The 25,486-nt window shown below is 39.7% G+C and overlaps 1 protein-coding gene across 1 annotated transcript in view; it reads right to left on the bottom strand.

Annotated features, from left to right (window-relative positions):
* LOC117307078 (DNA repair protein complementing XP-C cells homolog) overlaps window positions 1-25,486 on the bottom strand; it is a 48,991-nt gene that overhangs the window by 14,753 nt on the left and 8,752 nt on the right. Inside the window, exons 4-8 of the mRNA XM_033791730.1 lie at window positions 22,040-22,124; window positions 20,520-20,677; window positions 12,106-12,226; window positions 8,620-8,712; window positions 5,957-6,272 (exon numbers count right to left, since the gene is read on the bottom strand). Of these exons, the coding sequence (XP_033647621.1) occupies window positions 5,957-6,272; window positions 8,620-8,712; window positions 12,106-12,226; window positions 20,520-20,677; window positions 22,040-22,124 (773 nt within the window). The remainder of the gene's footprint in view (window positions 1-5,956; window positions 6,273-8,619; window positions 8,713-12,105; window positions 12,227-20,519; window positions 20,678-22,039; window positions 22,125-25,486) is intronic.

Genomic DNA, 25,486 nt, shown 5'->3' with positions numbered 1-25,486 from the left:
TTTTTTATTATTTTTATTTTTCATCTTAAAGACAGTGGACACTATTGGTAATTGTCAAAGACCAGTCTTCTCACTTGGTGTATCTCAACAATATGCCTAAAATAACAAACCTGTGAAAATTTGAACTCAGTTGGTCATCCAAATTGCAAGATAATAATGAAAGAAAAAACACCCTTGTCACATGAAGTTGTGTGCTTTCAGATGCTTGATTTTGAGACCTCAAATTCTAAATCTGAGGTCTCGAAATCAAATCTGTGGGAAATTACTTCTTTCTCGAAAACTACGTCACTTCAGAGGGAGCCATTTCCCACAATGTTTTCTACTATCAACCTCTCCCCATTACTCATCACCAAGAACGGCTGATTTATTAGTGCGTCCACATCGCAGCTGTTAGAGCTCCGGCTTTTCCTTTAAAGTTTTGTGATCTCTGCTAACTTTTGTTCCAGTTTTACATGTTCTGCGTGTCAGTCGAGGTATGTTGTACGTTTTCGTCTTTTTATTTGACTTCCCGTTTGGAAACTTTGACTGTTCTTAATGTCTTTTTACTGGAAAAGCTGAGGAATATTCAATGGTTCAGCGAACCACCATCATGGCCATGCTTTTGTACGGGCTCTTCGTATTGCTGTACAACATCACGTTTACAATAGACATTCTCAACAGTGTCACTGGTACCCAGCGCGCCACGCCCGATTTACGTGTCTCCCCACACACACTCCATTACCTGGAACCATCACAAAATGGCGACGAGCAGTTGTATCGCCGACGTTATAAGTACTCAAGATCAGAACTCTTAAATTTGAGAAACATTGGTAAGTCAACATCGGTTGTTTCTAATGAGGTTTGGAAGACTTTAAAATCCTGCAAGCTAACCAAAGTAAAAGTCAAACGTGGCTCTCGAGCGGGGAGAAACAAACAGAGAAGAATTCAAGTTATCACGCAGGGCGGACATGGACAACCCATTGCCAACTCCACGCAAACACGACGAGGGTCTGTCGTGTCAAACCTGATTTCTGTTCCGATTGGTATATCTACAATAGACTATACTAACGGATTCAGTACACCTCCTGTGTTCCTGATCAATGCTAGATCATTGGTTCAACGCATCGATGAACTTCAGATAATGCTCAACACCAGTAACATCGACATAGCAGCCATTACTGAAACATGGTTTCCTGCTCATAATGACTCTAGTGTTTTCTCTATTCCCAAGTTTGGACTAACCAGTAAACCACGAGTCAATAAACGCGGTGGAGGTGTCGCCCTATATGTCAGAAATGGCATAGAGTTTAGAACTTTGAGCGAAATCAACGTTCCCGATGATCTTGAGGTTTTATGGATTTGGACTCGCCCACGACGGCTTCCCAGATCGGTGAGTGGTATTATCATCTGTGTCGTTTACCATCCACCATCCTCTCCACATGATAATATACTCACCGATCACCTATTGTCATCGTTGAACACACTTCAAACCAAATATCCCAACGCTGGTGTTATGCTTTTAGGAGATTTTAATAAACTGGACACTGACAACATCTGCCGCTTGTCCGGCCTCCTTCAAGTCGTCAAAACCCCTACGCGAGGTCAAGCCATTCTTGATAAAATTTTAACTAACTTGAAAGATCTATATCACGAGCCGATCATTTCATCACCGCTTGGATTGAGCGACCATAATACTGTTATGTGGCAACCCCTGAACACCATGAAAACGACCAATGTCAACCATAAACGAGTTGTTCGCCCAATTAAAGACTCGGACCAACGAGCCTTTGGCCAATGGATCACAAACTACAATTGGGAGGGTGTTGAAGCTGCAACCACAGCAGAAACCAAAACTTCTGTGTTCTACGAAGTTCTGAACAAGGCAATTGATAATTTTTTCCCGACCAAGGTTATCTCTTCGCACCGAAATGACAAACCTTGGATAACTCCAAATCTGAAATCCCTAATCATTAGAAGACAAAAGGCTTTCTCCAGCGGTAAACTGTTGTTATGGCGCATGATCCGTAACAAAACCATTCGACTTATTAAACATGCTAAACGAGTGTTCTACAATTCCAGTGTTGGTAAACTAAAACAACTTAACCCGCGACAATGGCATCAACATATCAAGAAACTTACTGGTCACAACTGCAAGAGAAGCTTTACTCTACCTGGACCTTCAACAGAGGCTATTACAAATAGTATCAATCATCAATTCATATCAGCAGCTCATGATATCCCAAAACTTGATCTCAGCTGCCTACCTGCCTACCTTCCAATGACATCATCACCACCATCTGTTTCTCCACATGATGTTTTCAAGAAACTCAAGAAATTAAACATCAACAAGAGTGGCAGACCGGACCTTTTCCCGCCACGTGTGATTAAAGAATTCTCCTATGAACTAAGCTTCCCTCTCTGCCAAATAATCAACTGTTCACTGCAGGAGGGCATTGTACCTGACATTTGGAAAAGGGCATTTGTTGTACCCGTCCCTAAGTGCAATCCCCCTACTATTGACAATCTGCGTCCTATTTCACTCACATGTTTGTTTTCTAAAGTTTTTGAGGATTTTGTTGTAAATTGGATCCTAGAGGATATCAAAAATTCCATTGATCCTTATCAATTTGGGTCCCTCAAAGGACTTTCTACAACTCATTGTTTGGTCAAATTGTTAGATAATATTTTTAAGGGAACTGATAGACCCCAACATTCTGCTGTTTTAGTAGCTACTGATTTTTCAAAAGCTTTTGACAGGGTAAATCATCAGATTGTCGTTGAAAAGTTTCTTAATCTTGGTGTTCGTACTTCAATTATTCCATGGATATGTAGTTTTTTAACAAACAGAAGTCAAGCTGTTCGATATGATGGTAGTGTTTCCAGCTGGGAACCAACCAATGCTGGGGTCCCCCAGGGTACTAAACTAGGGCCGGTGGCTTTTTTAGCAATGATAAATGACTTTGTTTCTGGCACTCCTGAGGTTTCCCACTACAAATACGTAGATGATATGTCGTTGGTTCAAACATATCGTAATAATGACCAAACAAGTTTAATGCAACAGCAGCTTGATTGTTTGCATTCCTGGTCATTAAAAAATCACATGCGACTCAACCCCAAAAAATGTCAAGTCATGATTTTTTGCTTCCAAAGACACCAACCTGTTAAGCCCATTTTTCAAATTGGTAATAATGTCATCAATCAAACGAACTGTGTTAAGCTTCTTGGCATTCATATACAAGAAAACCTTAAATGGGATACTCAGGTTGATTACATGTGTAAAGCCTTCAACAAAAAACTGTACTTCTTACGTCAACTTAAACGATGTAACATTCCTGTTAATGACTTGAGAACAGTGTATTTGCAATATGTTCGTCCAACTCTTGAATACGCCTCACCTGCTTGGTTTTGTGGTCTTACCAAAGTCCAAAGAGAGTGCCTCGAGAAAATGCAACGAAAGGCATTCCGTATCATACTTACTTGGGATTTTTGTAAATTTAAACCTTATGCTGATATTTGTGTGGTGCTTAACATTCCGCCCTCACTGAAAGACTTGAACAGCTCTCATTGAACTTTGGTAATTCGCTCCTGTCCTCAAGCAAGCATAGAGAGTGGCTGCCTCCTGCAAGGAATAATAACCTTAGGAATTCCGACTCTTTGTCTAGTATTAGGTGCAGAACCAACCGATACAGGTCGAGCCCCATTCCCTACCTCACCAGTATTTTGAACATGTAACACATTTTGGCAGGCCTCATATTTTTACCATCGATTTTGTTCCCAGTTTTTATTTTCTTGTTTGCGTGTTTGTTTTGTCTTTTTTACCTTTTGAGCGTGTGTGTTTGGTTTTTTGTTTGTGTGTTTTTAATGTGTTTGTTTGTCTGGTGGAGTGTTTGTTTGTCTGGTGGAGTGTTTGTTTGTCTGGTGGAGTGTTTTGTTTGTTTGTTTGTTTGTTTGTATGTTCGTTCGTTCGTTCGTTCGTTCGTTCGTTCGTTCGTTTGTTGGGGTGTTTGATTGGTTGTTTGTTCGTTTGTTTGTTTGTTGGGGTGTTTGTTGTGGTGTCTGTTGGCGGGGGGGGGGGGGGGTATGTTTGTCGGGCTGCTGTTGGGTTTGTTAGTTAAGTGTGCTTGTTAAATATTTATTGTTTTTGTTTTATCTAATTTTAGTTCTCATGACGTCTCTTTTGACTTTGCTCTTAATTTTTTAATTTTTCTTGTGTATAAATTTTCTCTCTGCTTTTTAAAATGTTTATATAATAATGTAAATCTGTATTTTAATTCAGTCTCTGGACTGCGACAAGCAGATGTTTTTACAATAAACCAGTAATAATAAAAGAAAGGTTTTATGCCAATCAATATTTTGAGTAATTACCAATAGTGTCCACTGCCTTTAAGAACTAATTTTTATAATTGCTGATTTGCAATGTTTCTAAAGAGCAATTGCAGTAAAACTTTCAGTGATGAAAGGTATTGGTGCAATGATGATCCTAAAACATCACCTGTCACGTGACATGTTTTATATTAAATGTCTGAAAATCTATATCAAATCAGCCACAAGAGACAGTAGGTTTCTGTTTGTGGGATTGGGTAGGGATAAATTAGGTCTTCATTTTATTTTGTGTGTGACCTCACATGACCACTACTTCCAGTCGAAACGGGCCAACAACGGAAGTGCCTTGTAGTTCAAAAGTGGTTAAAGTTATGAGGGTGCTTTTCAAGGATGCAAGTGTCTAGCAAGGGTGGGCAGTTCAAACAAAATATCAATGACGTCACAAAGTGCAACAGCGCCCTCTAGCGACAGGTTGAAAACTCGTCAAAATGAACTTTTTGAAGATGTGTGTGGTGAAGTTTTTTGTAATCACCATAAAATTTACACACATGTTGATCGTCAGGCAGCCATCATATGTGTGTGTGAAGTTTCAGATCGATAACGTCATTGGGGGTCACGTGACATGGCATTAAAGGTGCACTTTTTTAACTCTCAAAACTCCCGAAGTATTGATGCGATCATGTTGAAAGTTGGTAGGTTGTTAGTCATGATGAGGTCATCACTTGATATGCACCTTTAAGACATAAATTGCATAACTTAAATTTTCTTTTTAAAAGCCATTATACACTTTCGGAACAGAAAAAAATAATAAAAGTTCACAGATTTACAAACAACTTACAGGGTTTACAGAAGGTCATGGTGAAAGACTTCTCTTGAAATATTATTCCATGAAATGCTTTACTTTTTGCGAAATTATTAAAACAATTATAAATTCTCGAGAATTACGGATTTATTTTAAACACATGTCATGACACGGCAAAACGTGCGGAAACAAGGGTGGGTTTTCCCGTTATTTTCTCCCGACTCCGATGACTGATTGAGCCTAAATTTTCACAGGTTTGTTAATTTTATATATAAGTTGTGATACACAAAGTGTGGGCCAATGGACAATACTGTTTACCGAAAGTGTCCAATGGCTTTAAAAGGCTGGATTGGTCATAACTGCTTTGAATACAAAAATAATTTCAAATTCAGATGAGAAATTTGAAAATGTTATTAACGAAACAGCTATGCATTAGTTATTGTTATTATTATTATTTCATCTTATCACAGCATGCAAAAGAAATATCACATTTTCATTTGTGCCGATAACTCCTTGTTATCTCGAGGGTCTTTCTTAGGATCCTCGCTGTTCCCAACAGCGCCGCCTTCTGCAACAGGTCTATTCTCACTTTTTTCCCTATTTCGTCCAAATGTTTCCCCAGTGCTTTGGGAATGGTGCCGAGTGCTCCAACCACAACAGGTACTACTTTCACTTTCACCTGCCAAATCTGACAAAGTTCCCTGGCAATGTCGTGGTACTTTTAGATCTTGTCCATCTCCTTCGAAGCTACCCTTAAATCTCCCGGCAGCTATGTCTACAAGATGACATTATTATTAAGATGACATTATTAAGATGATATTATCATTATTATTATTATTATTATTAACGTACCGTTCTTCTTGATCTTTTCAGAATTGATGCAGGGGCTGTCTGTTTCATGTTCTGATTCTGATGATAGTATCTTTCTTTTGAATGTCTTTCTTTGAAAACTTGAGGATACAGCATCTCCTTCGAAATCACTATCCGAGTCCATTTTTGCTGCAGATTTGCGGTTTTGTTTTCGCAAGACCTTGCATTTTCCTTTGTTTGTGACTTGCTTCTTCTTCACCACGTTTACTCTGGCAGCAACTCCCTCATGCGTAACATCAGAGCCAGAAATCTTGGACCTACATGACTGTCTTTTGTTTGACACATGTCGACTTGAAACCTTTCAAATAAAGGGAATAATTGCATCACTTTTTTACCAAATTAAAAAGAGAAAAAATTACCAGTAAATAAGTTTTCCATTGACATAACACAAAAACAAAGGCAAAAAGAGTAGTCTTTAGCACTATTAATACACTCGATTAGGATTTGAGGCAATGCATGGTGAGGTACATGTATCAATACATATGTGTGTATCTACTCGCCAGGTAGAGTTTGCTCTGAGAGACCTGTCTTTCTTTATTCTAATCCACAGAGTAGATTTAATGGATTGTTCAGGAGACTTCTTAGTTCAAAAAAGAACTGTCCTGCTTTTAACTACTACCCAGGTGGAGGTAAAGAAAATTGGCTGGGACTACTACTTTAGTTTATAGGATCGTATTTAACTGCACTACTGCGGAGTCAGTTCTTGAATTGGTCTTGACGTTCCGACTAGCTTGATCTCCATCGTCAGGAGACTGAAGAGAGAGAAGTGGGCTTATTTACGTTCCGACCAGCTTGATCTCCATCGTCAGGAGACTGAAGAGAGAGAAGTGGGCTTATTTACGTTCCGACTAGCTTGATCTCCATCGTCAGGAGACTGAAGAGAGAGAAGTGGGCTTATTTACGTTCCGACTAGCTTGATCTCCATCGTCAGGAGACTGAAGAGAGAGAAGTGGGCTTATTTACGTTCCGACTAGCTCGCTCTCCATCGTCAGGAGACTGAAGAGAGAGAAGTGGGCTTATTTACGTTCCGACTAGCTTGATCTCCATCGTCAGGAGACTGAAGAGAGAGAAGTGGGCTTATTTACGTTCCGACCAGCTTGATCTCCATCGTCAGGAGACTGAAGAGAGAGAAGTGGGCTTATTTACGTTCCGACCAGCTTGATCTCCATCGTCAGGAGACTGAAGAGAGAGAAGTGGGCTTATTTACGTTCCGACTAGCTTGATCTCCATCGTCAGGAGACTGAAGAGAGAGAAGTGGGCTTATTTACGTTCCGACTAGCTTGATCTCCATCGTCAGGAGACTGAAGAGAGAGAAGTGGGCTTATTTATAGGGGTTCAAAGGATCCAGGTAGAGTCAATCAACGCTCTGATTGGTGTTGTGGTGGTTGGGGGTTAGGGCTATTGTTAGGAGCCCATTGTGTAAGAAAGCCCTTGTGTTTAGTAGACTGAGGGGTGTTAGAGGAGGAGGGTGGTAGGATGGTATGTATGCCTACTGCTGATGAAATAACCGATATCTTGTGGCACAGTGTTGTGTCTGTGTATTTCGATAGATTCCCTTATACGCCTTGTACACCAATGTCTCTCAGGTGCTATCATTCGAGCCTGATCCCAATCTATGACATGGTCTAAATCAGTAGAGTGTTTGACAATGGCAGATTTGTCATGTTTCCTTCTGCGGCCGTGTGCTTTATGTTCTTTTAGCCAGGTAGTGAACTTGTGAAGTCTCTATCGGTCTCGCCAATGTACACTAGAGCAAGCTAGTCAAAACATTGAGACCATTTCAAGAACTACTCTGCGGTAGTGCAGTTAATTACGATCCTTTATAAGCTAAAGTAGTAGTTCCAGCCTATTTTCTATACCTCCCGCCCGGGCAATAGTTAAAAAGCAGGACAGTTCTTTTCAGAACTGAGAAGTCTCCCGAACAATCCAACAAATCTACTCTGCGGTATTAGAACAAAGCAAAACAGTTCTCTAAGAACAAACTCTACCTGGCAAGTAGATACACATGGTGTTTCTGCAAACCATTATATACATTGCATTTATTTAAAAAACAAAAAAAAACAAAATTGAGCTGATCAAAGGTGGTCAAGAACACCATTATTGGCTAGTTATTGAGTGAACTTCTAAGAACAATGTCACACTGGTATAGCTGGAAAATAAAATAAGGATCCTTGGCAGCTTGCCAGATAAAAAAGGACATCAAGATTGGTGGTCCTTGACATGTCTTATACGTTTTGAAGGATTAAAGGAGGAGTAAGCTAGTAGAAACTAGGCAACTTTGCTGTAACAAACCAACATTCCTGACAACGACCACCAAAGTGGTTATCAATTTGTTGGCCACTGTTCCATGTGCCACTTTCCATGTACATGTGATTACGAGTGTGTTATCACCCTACATGTGGTTGCTTAAATAGTCTGCTTCAATAGTTCAGGCTGTAAGTATTTTTAAACTTTTCGGATTCTTCTATATTAACATACAAGAAGATAATTATATACATTTTTATTTCAAGTATCAGGAGACAGAACCAAATGCTCGAATTGCAAACAATAGTAAATTTCTAAATAAAAAATAAATAAAAATGAAATGTTGTCACATGTGTAAATATTTAATATGGAGTACATGTACTTGTCTAGCCTGAATTTACCTTAGACAGAGTTTTGTGCTTGATGGGTTCTGGTTGAAGTGAAAGAACAAGACGAGTCTCAAGACCAAGTGCTCTCAAGGTTATCAAACAAATCTGCGGGAAAACATAATGAGGGATAAAAGTCTGATTGGAAAAATGTACAAACAAATTTGCTACTATGTTATCAGACGTTTGGTATTGGCATCACAGTATCAATTAAGTTCTCGATGATTAATTTTGCTGTCAATTATCAAAACTTCTCTTTGTCACTGATTTCTGTAACAGTTCATGACAGAAGATGTGAATGCAAGCAAAATATTTAAAGGCAGTGGACACTATTGGTAATTACTCAAAAAAATTATTAGCATAAAACCTTATTTGGTAACGAGTGTGAGAAACGGCTCCCTCTGAAAAAAAGGAGTTTTCGAGAAAGAAGTAATTTTCCACGAACTTGATTTCGAGACATCAGATTTTAGAATTTGAGGTCCCGAAATCAAGCATCTGAAGCACATAACTTCGTGTGACAGGGGTGTTTTTTCTTTCATTATTATCTTGCAACTTCGACGACCAATTGAGCTCAAATTTTCACAGGTTTGTTATTTTATGCATATGTTGAGATACAGCAAGTGACTGGTCTTTGACAATTACCAAGTGTCCAGTGTCTTTAAGGACACACTGACGAAAATCTGATAAACAAGTGTTTGAAAGATGTGTAAGCGAATGTAGTAAGACGGCCTTGACAGAGTACAAAGGAAGACATGACAAGTTGATCCACAGAGATCTGTGTCGAAATGGGGTGTCCAAGTGACTGCAAACTAGTACAACCATGTTCTGGAGAAAGTTGCAAAGTACCAGGTCAAGATCCTCTTGGACTTCCAGGCTGATAATTTTAAAGAGCATTGGCATCTGAATGTTGTAATCTTAGATAAGGGAAAGAAGATGTGTCGTCTCAATGACATAGTTGTGCCCAGTGACACAAGGGCTGCTTCAAAAGGTAGACAAGATCCAAAAGTACCAAGACCTGACCAGGGAACTTGGTAAGATTTTTGGAGGAGAAAGTGAAAGCAGTTCCTGGTGTTTGGATCACTTTGCACCTGGTTCTACTTGGTGTGTCAGCTGCCTTCGACACCGTAAAGCATTCTGTCCTGACTAAGAGGCTTCAGACTTTTGGTGTCACATCCCTTCCCGTCCTCGGCGCTTTTTATTAGTTTTCTGTACAGCAGCGAATTCTCTTCAAGATGTTGGTTCTGGTTTTGCGCTCTATCCATGGCTAAGCACCAACGTACCTTCAAGAGCTGCTACAACGCCATGAACCACACCGACGCCTTCATTCCTACAACGCCATGAACCACACCGACGCCTTCATTCCTACAACGCCATGAACCAACGCCATGAACCACACCGACGCCTTCATTCCTACAACGCCATGAACCACACCGACGCCTTCATTCCTACAACGCCATGAACCACACCGACGCCTTCATTCCTACAACGCCATGAACCACACCGATGCCTTCATTCCTACAACGCCATGAACCACACCGACGCCTTCATTCCTACAACGCCATGAACCACACCGACGCCTTCATTCCTACAACGCCATGAACCACACCGACGCCTTCATTCCTACAACGCCATGAACCACACCGACGCCTTCATTCCTAGGACCAAAACCGTCTCCCGAGTGCCCCTCTCTCATCACTCCTGGGGGAAACCAATCTTTCTCTCGGTCCGGTTTGTCACTATTGCATTTACTACCCATCAGACTAAGAAAGGAGACTTCCTACATTGCATTCAAGATGATAACCCATCTCTTTTCATAAGTTTTCTATTTGATCAGTTCTCATTGCATAACAAAAAATTTTCTATTTTAAATATTTGAATATCCGTATCAAATCAGCCACAAGAGACCGTGAGTTTATGTTTGAGGGATTGGATGGGATAAATTAGGTATTCGTTTTAATGGTTACACACCTATATTCCGACACCCCTATGTTCCGACACTACTATGTTTCGACAAATCAACCTATATTCCGACACCCCTATATTCCGACACCCCTTTAGTCCGACACCCCTACATTCCGACAACTGAACCTATATTCCGACACACCTATGTTCCGGCACCCCTATGTTCCGACAAGTTATTTTTGCACATTATTAATCTGTTGATCAATAACAAAAACACAACTTGTATATAGCCAGGTTTCCCGGCGAAATTCAGACTGATCATATGTAATAGAACATAGGCATCCAGATGTTGTAGTCTTAGATAAGGCAAAGAAGATGTGTAATCTCATTGACATAGCTGTGCCAGGAGATTAAAGGGTAGCTTTGAAGGAGATGGACAAGATCCAAAAGTACCAAGACCTGGACAGGGAACTTTGTAAGATTTGGTAGGTGAAAGTGAAAGTAGTTCCGTAGTGGTTGGAGCACTCGGCACCATTCTGAAAGCACTAGGGAAACATCTAGACGAAATAGGGACAAATGTGAGGATAGATCTGTTGCAAAAAGAAGGCGGTGCTTTAGGGAACAGCCAGGATTCTGAGAAAGACCCTCGAGATCTAAGGCTACGGGACGTAGCCCAACTGGAGAAGTTACCGGCACAAATGAAGATATGATCTTTCTTTTGCATGCTGTGATAAGATGAAATATGTTAACAAATAATAATAATAAATTATTAAGTCCTACCACCCCCTCCATTACTCAGTTGGTCGTCAGCTTGAGTATCATCATGTATCTGATTAAATCTGTTGTCAGACACGGGCATTGTCTCTACATGTATGATCATATCAACGAATGCTTCCACAACATCATCAAGATGTTGCACTTGCAGGGCTTCCCCTTTGTCATCGTTACAGTCTGGTGCACGGGATAGAGTATCTGCAACGACCAGTTGTTTTCCGAGGGTGTAGAATACATGTATGTCGTACTTCTGTACCCTGACAAAAATTAAACGTGTTGAAGACAATGGACACTGTTGGTAATTGTCAAAGACTTCTCACTTGGTGTATCTCAACATATGGACAAAATAACAAACCTGTGAAAATTTGAGCTTGATTGGTCGTCGGAGTTCCGAGATAAATATGAAAGAAAAAACACCCCTGTCACACGTAGTTTTGTGCTTTCAGATGCTTGATTTCGAGACCTCAAATTCAAAACTTGAGGTCTTGAAATCAAATTCGTGGAAAATTACTTCTTTCTCGAAAACTACATCACTTCAGAGGGAGCCGTTCCTCACGATGTTTTATACTATCAACCTCTCCCCATTACTCTTTAGCAACTGAGGTTTTATGCTGATAATTATTTTGAGTAATTACCAATGGGAGACTTTCCACTGCTAGGTGGCAGCAGACTTACCGGGTAAATTTCCATTGTTTACGTAGTTCTGAACATGCGCATAATTTTGAGAACAATGGATTTACCCGGTAAGTCTGCTGCCCTCTATCGTCCCAGAAAGTCGCCCATAGTGTCCACTGCCTTTAAATGACTCTTAAGAATAAGACTTACCAATACTATGTTCCTTTCATGAGAAGCAGTCAGGTTCACTATACTATGGGAAAGAGTGTCAGTCAAAGTGCCATTAGTGTCACTTGAGTTCTTCGAGTCTACTTTGTATGACTTCTTAAACCTATAACAGAAGAGATTCGTGATCATAAAGAATGCAGTGATCAAATACAATGTGAGGCATAACCAATCATTACCTTCCAGCAAATTTGACAATTTTACCCAATCTTGTGATAAAATTGTACATGTATACAGTGTATGTGTTCGTACATAATGTAGAATCACTTCATTATTTCTTTCTACCTTCCTGTATTTCATTACATTTGTTAGAACATCATAGAGAAATGGGTCGTATGAATAAAAATAGTAATAACTGACAAATACTAGCAAAAAGTAAAATCAAAAACTTCCAAGTAGAAGCATTCAGTACATTAGCATCTTCTAAATTATGCTTGAATAAACGTATTCTCTTACTGCAAAGTATTCACTTAATGCTTTGGAGTAAATACTTCTGATATCAAGCTGTCTGCCATGGCTGAATGGCTCAATTCCGCGATGAGATTTTTATTCTGACAACATTTTTATGAAGACGACTCATCTGGACCCCCAGAATCAAACGATTTTGTTAAGCTTCTGAAACACTGTCATTTCTTCAGACAAGCCTTTTACTTCTGTGTTCAAGGTAGCTCTAGAGCTACCTTGAAAAATTACCAGAACTTATTACTAGCATTATGTAGTATTTTCTCCTTTTTACTCATATGGAAGTAAGTAAGTGCTAAACAGAAAGGAATTTACTTTTCATTAAAAGTTGATACTTTCATGAGCACTTTAGTAAATACGTTCCAGTAAAAGCTTTAACTTCCTTTTGATTTTTTCAAGTAAAAGAAAATACTAGCGATCGAAAGGTGGAATAGAAAACATCTTGGTGGTGACCGATCATTTCACGAAGTACTCCCAAGCTTATCCTACCCGAGATCAGAAAGCAACCACAGTCGCGAAAGTTCTCTTCAACAACTTCATCACCCACTATGGTTTCCCGGTCAGGATTCACTCTGACCAAGGTCGGAACTTCGAGGGACAAATCATAAGAGAACTGTGCAAGTTATGTGGCATAAAGAAATCAAGGACAACCCCCTACCACCCCCAAGGAAACGGATTGACGGAACGGTTCAACCACACGCTTTTAAACATGTTAGGAACTCTTGACGACAATCACAAAGAAGATTGGAAACAGTACGTGTCAGCGTTGACACATGCATACAACTGTACTCGTCATGATTCAACCGGCCACGCCCCATTTTATCTCATGTTTGGCAGACAGCCTAACTTGCCAGTAGATATCATGTTTGGGCTTAACCAAGACAAAGACAGTGAAGCTGCATCATACGACGAGTTTGTAGAAAAACTCAGAAACAACCTGCAGTCCTCATACAGACTAGCAACCGACCTAGCACTGAAGTCTAAAGCAAAACAGAAACGTCTGTATGACAGAGGCACAAGAGATGCACCTCTTCGTCTGGGAGACCGTGTGCTGGTCCAACATAAACATATCACTGGGATGCAGAAATTGGCAGACAGATGGGAAACTCACCCATACGTTGTAGTCTCCAAACACCCAGACGTCCCAGTGTATGTTGTGTGCAATCAGGACGACGGTAAATAACACACTCTTCATCGAAACTTGCTTACACCGTGCATGTTCCTCCCATTAGATGACAACATCTCTGATCCCAATTCTCCTTCAACTTCAAAGGCTAACTCTCCTTCACAAATCGTGTCCGAAGTAGAACCTACCATCAAGTCTCCAAAGACGACTGATGACGAGTCTCCTTCAAACAATTCTCCCGACCGGCTACCAATAAGACCGCAAAGAGTGCGTAAACCACCAGACAGGTTCACATATGAGTGCGTTGGACAAACCAAACAACATAGAGCTTCAGAGAAACCACTGGAAGAGCTCTATGAGTCCAAGCTCAAAAATGGTAAAAGGTTGTGGACGAGGTGGAAAAGCCCTGAGATGGCTGAAGTGAGAATGAAAGTCGGTAGAAGATTTCTCCTCTCACAAATCATGAGTAATTAATTGCATAATGTTGCTGTTTTATTTCTATTGTATAAAATAAACTGTGTTTAATTTTTTTTACATTGTGTAAGGCTTTCCCAAAAGCACAAGCCAAGTTAATCCCAATGTGTAAATTTTTTTTCCACATGTGTCAAAAAAAAGAAAAAAAAAAAGACACCACAGTTGAGGTCAGCTTTCAAGCTGTGTTATAGAATGACAGCTAGAAATTAAAGCTAAAGTCATTACCTATGTTCACAAAGATCTTAAGGTTGCAGAGTGAATTTAGAACGATTTATCTCTGTATGTGTATGTATTTGTTATCGTAGTTAAAAAAATAATATGTTTTTTTATTGAAATCTAAATTCGGCTTTAGTAAATCAGTAAAATGTCGAGGCCGCCATTTTGTTTTCAACAGAGGGGAGAATGTCACCGGTATGAATAATACCCCCCTCTAAAAAAAGATTGTAGACTTACGTCATTGGTTAAAAATATTCATATATGCAAATCACCCCAAAATCAAATCAGCTTTCACACCGTTGGCGGCGCACTATACTTCGCCGTCATTCATATTCTTGTAGAAGGCGCGTAAACAGCTTTCCTTTCCTTCGTCTTCTACTTACAGGTAAAGATTTTCTATTTTCATATATTATGCTTATAACTTTATTTCAATTATTTATATAACATGTGACTAGAGCAAATGTATAATAGAGTTACAGTACATATTACTGTGATTTATCGTTAGTTTGTAGATAATTATTGTTTGCGAGATGTTTTCCTGTATATTGAGGTATGCAGGAAAAGCAACCAAATTCAGTTTAATCTCGTACTCTCGTTGTAAATAATGTTTAAGTAAATATACAACACAAGCGTGATAATTTTAACGTCTGTCCATTTTGTTTATTTGGACTTACGATGTCTCTATCGTCGACTGAGTCACATAATTCAAGATGGCGGCCGCCAGCAAGCTTTTGGCAGGAACCATGCGCCATCTTGTTTTATTTGTTTTCTGCCTTAAGCAATACCTTTACCTTTTAATTTAATTGATTTGTTTATTAAATCTAAATATATCCTAAATATGCATTAGCCTTTATTAATTAAAAAGTCATTCATATTCTTGTAGAAGACGCGTAAACAGCTTTCCTTTCCTTCGTCTTCTACTTACAGAATAAACATCGTGACAATAAGAACAACACAGCCGTGTCCTCTATCCTTTATTTGTCCTATTAAATACCGTGGGCTACATTCATACGACCCAATGTGCTAAATTATGTTTATCAAACTCTACGGCTTAACCACAAACCATCAGTATTTCTATTGTTTAGAAAATACTTTGATTCAGTCTCCTGTAATGTGTCAAAGAATATTGTTATACCTCTGTACAAATTGTGAAGTTTGATTGGTCGAGAACCAATCACGTGCCGCGCAACAAATACGCATGTTACATGGCTCGACGGGCCGGGTAACATGAAAAGTGATGTACACCGGTGTACATCACCTTGATCGTTCCCAGCGTTGGTCGATTTCCAGCGCTGTGTACGAAACAACCGCGGGTACGAGGGAATTGTTTCTTGTTTGTCTGCTTATTAAACAATGAATAGTCCGTCGTAATAATGTTTGAAGATGACACCAGAACTTCGAGAAGAGGAATAATAATGTTACAAAGGTATAACAAAACAATTGTTGCACGCTGTGACTGGGGTCCAAGGGTTTTGTACACCCTCAGTGGCAAATGGCACCCTCGGCTTCGCCTCTGGTTCCATTTTCTCCTCGGGTGTACAAAACGCCATGGACCCCAGTCACAGCGTGCAACAATTGTATACTGAACCATCAATCCAAAGGAATGTGAAAGCTTGATTCTCGTTATAAACAATAACGTAATGTATTTTTTCCTAACTTGAATAATAGACTGCACGTAATGACTTTTGTACAACTTTGGGGATGTTGACTGGAAAAACTAACTTCGCTGCTAAATATTAGCAGCCGTGGATCCTCGTAAAACTGAACTTAACTAAAAAATGCCTTGCATTCACACGTAATGCTAACTGCCGATAGCTGTCTGCAAAGGTCATAAACCATTATGTTATCTTCCAGTTGTTTTCATGCGCGCTCCCTTGGTGTTTATAGCCATTTTCACGCTACTCACCTTTGATCCGTGTAAGTTGTGACCCCTGTTAATGTTTTCTACACGGATTAAACCTGACCCAGAGATTCCTTTCACACTACAATATCTAACATGGAGAATAATTTAACCCAGTTCTAACGTCCGTCGATGTACTGAAAATACTCAACAACTCGATATTTTTTTGACATCGAAATCGCCGATGTCACTTTTTTAATCATATCGAAATATTGAAAATTTCAATGTTTTCGATATATTGAAAATTTTCGATGTTTTGAAAATTTCGATGTTTCTAAATGATATCGAAAATACCAAAAGAGTGTCAGATTATTAAAAAGAAATCTGTGTTTGAGTATTAGAAACGCCGTCTTCATTATGTAGTTTCATCATTTTGAGTTGCCCTGTTAAATAAATAAAATACTTTTTTACAACCAAGTATGTCTGTCTGCTTGTTCTTTGTGTTTCGCCATCAGCTGCCCGCCGCAGAAGTTCACGACCCCGCGGCGCGCACAAAGTAAAACCTCAAAAGAAACCGCCGCTGCTGCCCCAGCCTATCGGCTGTTTATGATGCAACTTCCAATCGCACATGTGATCAAAATCAGTGCGTCTTCATCACAGCATTTTTGACTTGGCAAAAATACCCCGCAAAAACTTCCCCGAAACAACAAGACAAAACAAAACAAGGAAGAACAAAATCTTACGTTATACAGTAAAATAATCTTTCTATCGATCCCCAAAAATTGAGCAAATCAATTTGAAAGTGCCGCGAGAGCATCGTTTATTTTTCAGATGGCGGAGCTCCACGTAAGCCTGTGTACATTTTTCTCCTCACTGGCAGCCAAAATTTATGAAGTTCACAATTAGATTAACATCATCTAAACACATCAACAAAAGTAAGTCCCCCCCTAAACAATTCGTCATAATATCGTAAGGTAAAACATTTTACCAATACAACTAATTAAGAAATCATTCTATGACATGTTTCCTAAGTGTTGTGTGAAAAAGAAAGATGTCCATGAATTCATGGCTGAATGAGCTCAAACGGAAGAAAAAAACTGCCCTTCTCAAAAGTCACAAAGGTTGCGTTGTGTTGTTCACCGATAAGACGCGAAGTTGCTTGCATCACTCTGATGACCAGAGACGGGTGTGGCGTCGAGTTGGAGAGCAACATGCAGAGTGCTGTATTCAACCAGTTACAGCCTATGGTGGTGGGAGTGTCATGGTGTGGGGTGGTATAAGCCTTACCAGGAAAACAGGTTCAGGGTAGCTACTGCTTTGCTGGCTGGTGAAGGCATCGAGCGAATGGTGTGGCCGGCAAGCCCGCCTGACCTCAATCCCATCCCTGTGGGACTAGCTGAAGCGATCTTCATATCCCCACATCAACGCCAACAGCAACCTGGCTCACCAGTCCCATCTTCTGCAGGTTCAGTGGAATGCCACAGCAGTGTGTCGCCAGACTGATCATTACCAAGACGGTGTCAGGCGGTCAATGACAGGCGTGGTGGATACACGCGTTACTGACCAGTAGATTTGATAAACCTTTGTGACTTTTGAGAAGAGCAGTTTTTGTCTTCCATTTGAGCTCATTCAGTTGTATTGGTAAAATGTTTTACCTCACGATGTTATGGCGAGTTGTTCAGGGGGGGGGGGACACGTACTTTTGTTGTGTACTTCTACTTGTGTATGGTGTTTATTTTGCCGAACAGATCTTCTACTGAATATGTTTACAGGGTCAGATCAACCAATGAATCTGTATTTTTCTCCCCAAAGGTTGTGAACACTTGTTATTATGCTAATTTTGTAACTTTGTTTAGAAAGAGAAGTGCAGAGTTCAGTGCCCTTACATGTACTTTACTTTGTACTTGTGTGGTCACACAGGTTGGTAAGAATGTAATGTTGTGCATTGAAGGATTGAGCTACTTTGCATGGAGTGTGGTATGCAAGATTTTGGGGAGAGGCAGTACTCTAACATACGTTCTTGTGAAAGAAGGAACATGAAATTTTGAGAAGAAGGAACATGACATTTTGAGAGAGAGAAAGATAGAAATTGAGTGGGTATTGGAAGTGCCTATAGAGTCAGTGCGCAACTTTGAGATAATGAAGCTGACGTGCAGAGTTTCTTTGCAAAATGCAATATGAAGTTCACAGATTTACAAATAACTTATAGGGTTTACAGAAGGTAATGGTAACTTCTCTTGAAATATTATTCCATGAAATGCTTTACTTTTTGAGAAAACATTAAAACAATTGTCAATTCTCGACAACGAGAATTACGGATTATAGTAAACACATGTCATGACACGGCGAAACGTGCGGGTGGGTTTTCCCATTATTTTCTCCCAACTCCAATGACCGATTGAGCCTAAATTTTCACAGGTTTGTTATTTTTTATATAAGTTGTGATACGGGAAGTGTGGGCCTTTGGACAATACTGTTACCCGAAAGTGTCCAATGGCTTTAAAGGAACGCAACAGAATTGGTAAGAAACAAAAATCGTGAAGATCACAGATTTAAATAAAACTTAAACGGTCTAATGATGATGATAGTAGAAAAAATTCCTTGAAGATATACCCAAGATATACTTGTACATTGTAAATTTATCATACAGAAAAATGAAACAGGAGTGTGTATATTTATGGGACAGGGTTACAGGACAGTATCAGACGGGAATGAGTTTATTTACATGAAAACCACGGGATTGCATGGAACAAGTAAGTATTTAGCAAACATGTAGCCTGACGTTTAGACCCTATTGACGGTCCACTCATCATACCTAAGTTAAGCTTGGGCGATATTGCTTTTATTATCCCACGATATATCGTCAACAAAGTATCGCGATATTCGATTAAATCGCGATGTATATTATTTAAAGTATAAAGTTCTGACAATTACTATGCTCAATTTCCATACTTCAAGACTTCAAACAAATCGAGGTATGGATCTGTGAGGTGTACTGACCACCCATGGTGTTGTAGCTCTATGAGTTACCCACACACATAAAGTGTCTTTTAAAGTGTCTACTGCGCATGACTGTTCTTATGTATGTATATCCTGCCCATTTCATTCTAGCTGACCAATAAGCATCCATAATGCACATGGGGTGACCTCTCATTCATAAAACGGTTGTGGATGGGTTGTGGTTTGTGTAATATGATCCCATTGTGGTCTGCAGTTCGGCGGCAAGGCGGCGCACAAGGCTCCTACACAGGGGAGGTAATTGATACATTGTGTTACTTCTGCAGTGTCTGTGGGAGACCGCCTGGGCGCTAAAGTGTTTGATGTTATTTTTTTTCAATTGGGGGATCTTGGGGTTGGTTCTGGGACTTGAATTTTTTTTTTAAACAGCCCGTTGTGGTTGCAAGACGTCTCAATTAGGGAAGACATCGTGATACTTCATCAAAACCACGATATGCCGATAACTCGATTTAAAAAAAATCAAGACGATATGGTAATCGTTTAAAAAATGGTATCGCGATTTTCGATTATATCGTGATATCGCCCAAGCTTAGTCATACCACTCACTAATTTTTACACCATACTCACTCACGGACTGAACAAAGTCGATAAAGTTGTGAACGTTTTGAGCTGTTTAGCCGGGACTGAACATTATGCTTTTTAAGAGTCAGTTCAGGTAAACATTATGTGCTCACGGTCAAAAAAATAACTTTGGCTTGGTTGGATACCATATGTTTAAATAAAAACTTTGTATTCATTACTTGTGAAGGGCATGGAAACAGTGCCAGAATTTTAACAAGCATGCACATGCGATGCCTTTAAGCGGCAGTTTAAGAATTCAGCTCAGGCCTTTATCACACGGCCACGACCATGCCGGTTTAAGAACTTTAAGAACTCGGCAGTTTAAGAACTCGTCGCTACTTTTTTATTTCCTTATATTCCTTATGTAAATCGCCTCGTCTGCAATGACACAATTAAGGAAACCTCATTTCTCAAAAACCACAGCACCTCATCAACTAATATTTTAAGCTACGCTTTCTACTATCATTATCTTCAAACGGTGTAAGTTTAATGTAAATCTGTGGACATTGTGTTTTGTGTGACAAAAAGTACCCAAATCCTTTAATGTAAATCTGTGGACATTGTGTTTTGTGTTACAAAAAGTACCCCAATCCTTTAAATACACAACACGAGACCAGTCTTCAACCAATCTTCAGAATGCATAAACTTTCAGAGGTGTTTATTAAATAACAAAACAATCTTAAGAGTGATAAACATACGTACCATGCAATGAACTGTGTTACCCAGTTGAGATTAAACAATGACAGTTTTCCAAACACTTGGTTTATGGAAACTTGAGAAAGTGCCAATGCTTGCAGCTCTTCATTGTTGCATACCTCATTGCTATGTACTGCACTGGCTAACAGACAGACAAGATGAGCCTATTATATTTATGTTCAAAAGATGAGGAAAAAAACATACACAATTTATCATTATCATCAGGAAAGGGTAAAACTATTATACACAATTAAATCACATTAATAATGTCAGAGACTTTGAACTAATAATTGTTATCTTCTGACGCTGGTAGTTGTACCAATTTGAACATTCAAAGGGTTGCCAACTTCATTTTGGGGGTGTGTTTGAGATAACAAAATTGCATCAGACTGAACAAAACAGGAAAAGTGTGTCGTGAGATGGACTTCGCAAAAGATTTGTCCAACAATTCTTTTGATAAATGAAGATGCATTTAACATCTATTAAATTGTTGTGGTACCTGCCATCGATTTCACATCGATTTCACTCGTCTTATCTCGAGTTAGGACGAGTAACTCGTCCTAACTTAGGATTAATCTTTAGGTCTGCATGCTACAGTCCAGGGTTGCGACTCGTCCTAAGTCCTAAGATTAATCTTAAGTTAGGAAGAGTTTTGTGAAATCGACGGCTGCTGCTACAATATCAGATACACACTACCTCTAGCTACCAGGCAATCTCGGTGGTCTAGTGGTAAAAATCTGTCCTAGAATGGCAAATGTCGTGGGTTTGAATCCCACCCGAGTTTCGTGCCTGTGGATTTGTTCACAGGACTCCAGATTGTTTGAAATTATTATCCAATTACTATTCCCGCGAACTATGTAGTCCAGTCCAATTATTACTATTTCCTCACCCACATCTATTTTTTTTCATCAGAGACCTCAGTTTTTATCTTAAGCTTTTAGCTTTAGCTCTATGGTTCGGGACAGACTAAGATAAGACCAATGCCTCTAAAAAGCAATGGAGGTGGCAATCTTTTCAGCACTCATGGTCGACATTCAACAGCAAGCGATGTAGTAGAAGTAAAGCGCTTGAAGAATATCAGATTATTGCCATGTTGCAGCGCTCTACCTGCTATATTGTCTATATCTCTGTGGCTTGAGTAGCGCCGCTTGGAATGAGGTAGGGGCGAGTGGTATTTCATCAAGTAAATATTATGTTAACAAGATAACAGAAATTGTGGCAATTTTCATAATCAGCGATGATATATTGTTGCATCAGAAGAGTTGCTTATTTTGAGCATGAATTTTACGTTCTTTTATCTTGGGACTCTCAGTTTTTCAAGGTTCCTTTTTCGCCATGGTTTTTTACAGGAAACCGATAACTCAAGAAGCTCCAAAAATTTATAAAAACAAGACCTTGGGTGGGCGGACAATTTATAAGAACATGGTTCTCAGTGATTAGTGAAAAAAGCCCAAAACAATCTTTGTACTTGTTCTATAAGCCGGAGGTATAATTAAGGGGGGAAACAGATGTAAAAAGATGTTTACCTTGTGTTTCTGCAGTTGAAGTGCTTTGTTGTAGCGATTAACTTGCCACTGTACATGTTTCGCCCACTGACATTTGCCATGAACCCTATGTTACAATGGATATTATTAGATAAGGGATATTATTAGTTGAGGTATATTATTTTCAAAGGAATAATCGTAAAGCAATACAGAGTGATTGAAAGGCGGGTCTCAAACAACATGTTAGACCATGTCACCACTCACAGTTTGCATTTATAAGAGTGTAGCCAAAGAATTCAACCTTTGCTACATCTAAAAGCCATTTGGGCAATTCCATGGTCAGTCGCATAACACTTTTTTGTGTAATTTCTTTATCTTGGTGCTAGAAGTTCTACTTGAGATAATTTTTCCACTAAGTTTAAAGACTGATTTGTACTTAACACCCAAGGCTTCGAATTGATGATATTAGAAATGTTGTGGGCTATGTGCTCTGGATGTCATACATGTAACTTTGTAAAAAGCGGTCAGTCGCATTACACAAAAAGGACATGGTAAAAAAGTACACTTTAACAATTCAAAAAAATCATCAAACTAAAAAACTTGCAAAATTTTTGCTACATGTGTCAAACAACTCTTTTACTGGATACTTATAAAGGGTCAGCATCGAAAAAAACATGGTCAGTCGCATTACTGTCAGACGCTTTACAGTTTTTCAAGTCAATTTATCCAAGCCTATCATGGAGCCCAAGCTGAGTTCTTTTTGGGCAAAATTTGGTTCATAACTTGTAAACAATTGAAATAAATTGAATAAAGTGGAAAGAAAGCTGTGACAAAAATTGTAATTTTTGGTGTCATGTCCCTGTTTGCTTGGAATTGCCCATTTACTTAGTTTTTGAAATGTAAAAACTAAACTTATTCTACATTGAGGATGATTCCAAATCTCGTTTAATTGGGCGTTCGCTTCAGGCTAACAGCCCAGAACACCTCTTATTTTTGTTTGTTTTTAGGTGTTTTGGCATTCAGTCCGGAACACGCCTTATTTTTGTTCATTTTAATTTGTTTTATTGATACTTCTTCTTCTTTTTCTTCCTCTACTCAACGTCGCTTGTCCGCTGGCAAAAGCAATATGAGGGAAGCCTTGTATGAGTTCAGCAGAGGAGTCCACAGTTGGCAAGTGCAAGAAGGAGTAACCTGCGCTTTGCCGATGATGCGACCATAATGGTCATAACCAGAGAAGATCTGATTGATCTGCCGTGTGGAACGCTTCAGCACACCAAGGGGCCTTAAGATCAGTACCACCAAAACAAAGATAATGTTCATCAATCCAGGTAGACAGGACTGGTCTGACTTTACACCAAGGGGCCTTAAGATCAGTACCACCAAAACAAAGATAATGTTCATCAATCCAGGTAGACAGGACTGGTCTGACTTTACACCAAGGGGCCTTAAGATCAGTACCACCAAAACAAAGATAATGTTCATCAATCCAGGTAGACAGGACTGGTCTGACTTATACACCAAGGGGCCTTAAGATCAGTACCACCAAAACAAAGATAATGTTCATCAATCCAGGTAGACAGGACTGGTCTGACTTTACACCAAGGGGCCTTAAGATCAGTACCACCAAAACAAAGATAATGTTCATCCATCCAGGTAGACAGGACTGGTCTGACTTTATACCAAGGGGCCTTAAGATCAGTACCACCAAAACAAAGATAATGTTCATCAATCCAGGTAGACAGGACTGGTCTGACTTTACACCAAGGGGCCTTAAGATCAGTACCACCAAAACAAAGATAATGTTCATCAATCCAGGTAGACAGGACTGGTCTGACTTTACACCAAGGGGCCTTAAGATCAGTACCACCAAAACAAAGATAATGTTCATCAATCCAGGTAGACAGGACTGGTCTGACTTTACACCAAGGGGCCTTAAGATCAGTACCACCAAAACAAAGATAATGTTCATCAATCCAGGTAGACAGGACTGGTCTGACTTTACACCAAGGGGCCTTAAGATCAGTACCACCAAAACAAAGATAATGTTCATCAATCCAGGTAGACAGGACTGGTCTGACTTTACACCAAGGGGCCTTAAGATCAGTACCACCAAAACAAAGATAATGTTCATCAATCCAGGTAGACAGGACTGGTCTGACTTTATACCAAGGGGCCTTAAGATCAGTACCACCAAAACAAAGATAATGTTCATCAATCCAGGTAGACAGGACTGGTCTGACTTATACACCAAGGGGCCTTAAGATCAGTACCACCAAAACAAAGATAATGTTCATCAATCCAGGTAGACAGGACTGGTCTGACTTTACACCAAGGGGCCTTAAGATCAGTACCACCAAAACAAAGATAATGTTCATCAATCCAGGTAGACAGGACTGGTCTGACTTTATACCAAGGGGCCTTAAGATCAGTACCACCAAAACAAAGATAATGTTCATCAATCCAGGTAGACAGGACTGGTCTGACTTTACACCAAGGGGCCTTAAGATCAGTACCACCAAAACAAAGATAATGTTCATCCATCCAGGTAGACAGGACTGGTCTGACTTTACACCAAGGGGCCTTAAGATCAGTACCACCAAAACAAAGATAATGTTCATCAATCCAGGTAGACAGGACTGGTCTGACTTATACACCAAGGGGCCTTAAGATCAGTACCACCAAAACAAAGATAATGTTCATCAATCCAGGTAGACAGGACTGGTCTGACTTTACACCAAGGGGCCTTAAGATCAGTACCACCAAAACAAAGATAATGTTCATCAATCCAGGTAGACAGGACTGGTCTGACTTTACACCAAGGGGCCTTAAGATCAGTACCACCAAAACAAAGATAATGTTCATCAATCCAGGTAGACAGGACTGGTCTGACTTTACACCAATGGGCCTTAAGATCAGTACCACCAAAACAAAGATAATGTTCATCAATCCAGGTAGACAGGACTGGTCTGACTTTATACCAAGGGGCCTTAAGATCAGTACCACCAAAACAAAGATAATGTTCATCAATCCAGGTAGACAGGACTGGTCTGACTTTACACCAAGGGGCCTTAAGATCAGTACCACCAAAACAAAGATAATGTTCATCAATCCAGGTAGACAGGACTGGTCTGACTTTACACCAAGGGGCCTTAAGATCAGTACCACCAAAACAAAGATAATGTTCATCAATCCAGGTAGACAGGACTGGTCTGACTTATACACCAAGGGGCCTTAAGATCAGTACCACCAAAACAAAGATAATGTTCATCAATCCAGGTAGACAGGACTGGTCTGACTTTACACCAAGGGGCCTTAAGATCAGTACCACCAAAACAAAGATAATGTTCATCAATCCAGGTAGACAGGACTGGTCTGACTTTACACCAAGGGGCCTTAAGATCAGTACCACCAAAACAAAGATAATGTTCATCCATCCAGGTAGACAGGACTGGTCTGACTTTACACCAAGGGGCCTTAAGATCAGTACCA

The sequence above is a fragment of the Asterias rubens genome, chromosome 2 (assembly GCF_902459465.1).
Source record: "Asterias rubens chromosome 2, eAstRub1.3, whole genome shotgun sequence".
Classification (NCBI taxonomy): Eukaryota; Metazoa; Echinodermata; class Asteroidea; order Forcipulatida; family Asteriidae; genus Asterias; species Asterias rubens.
This window is presented reverse-complemented; position numbering and strand designations above follow the sequence as displayed.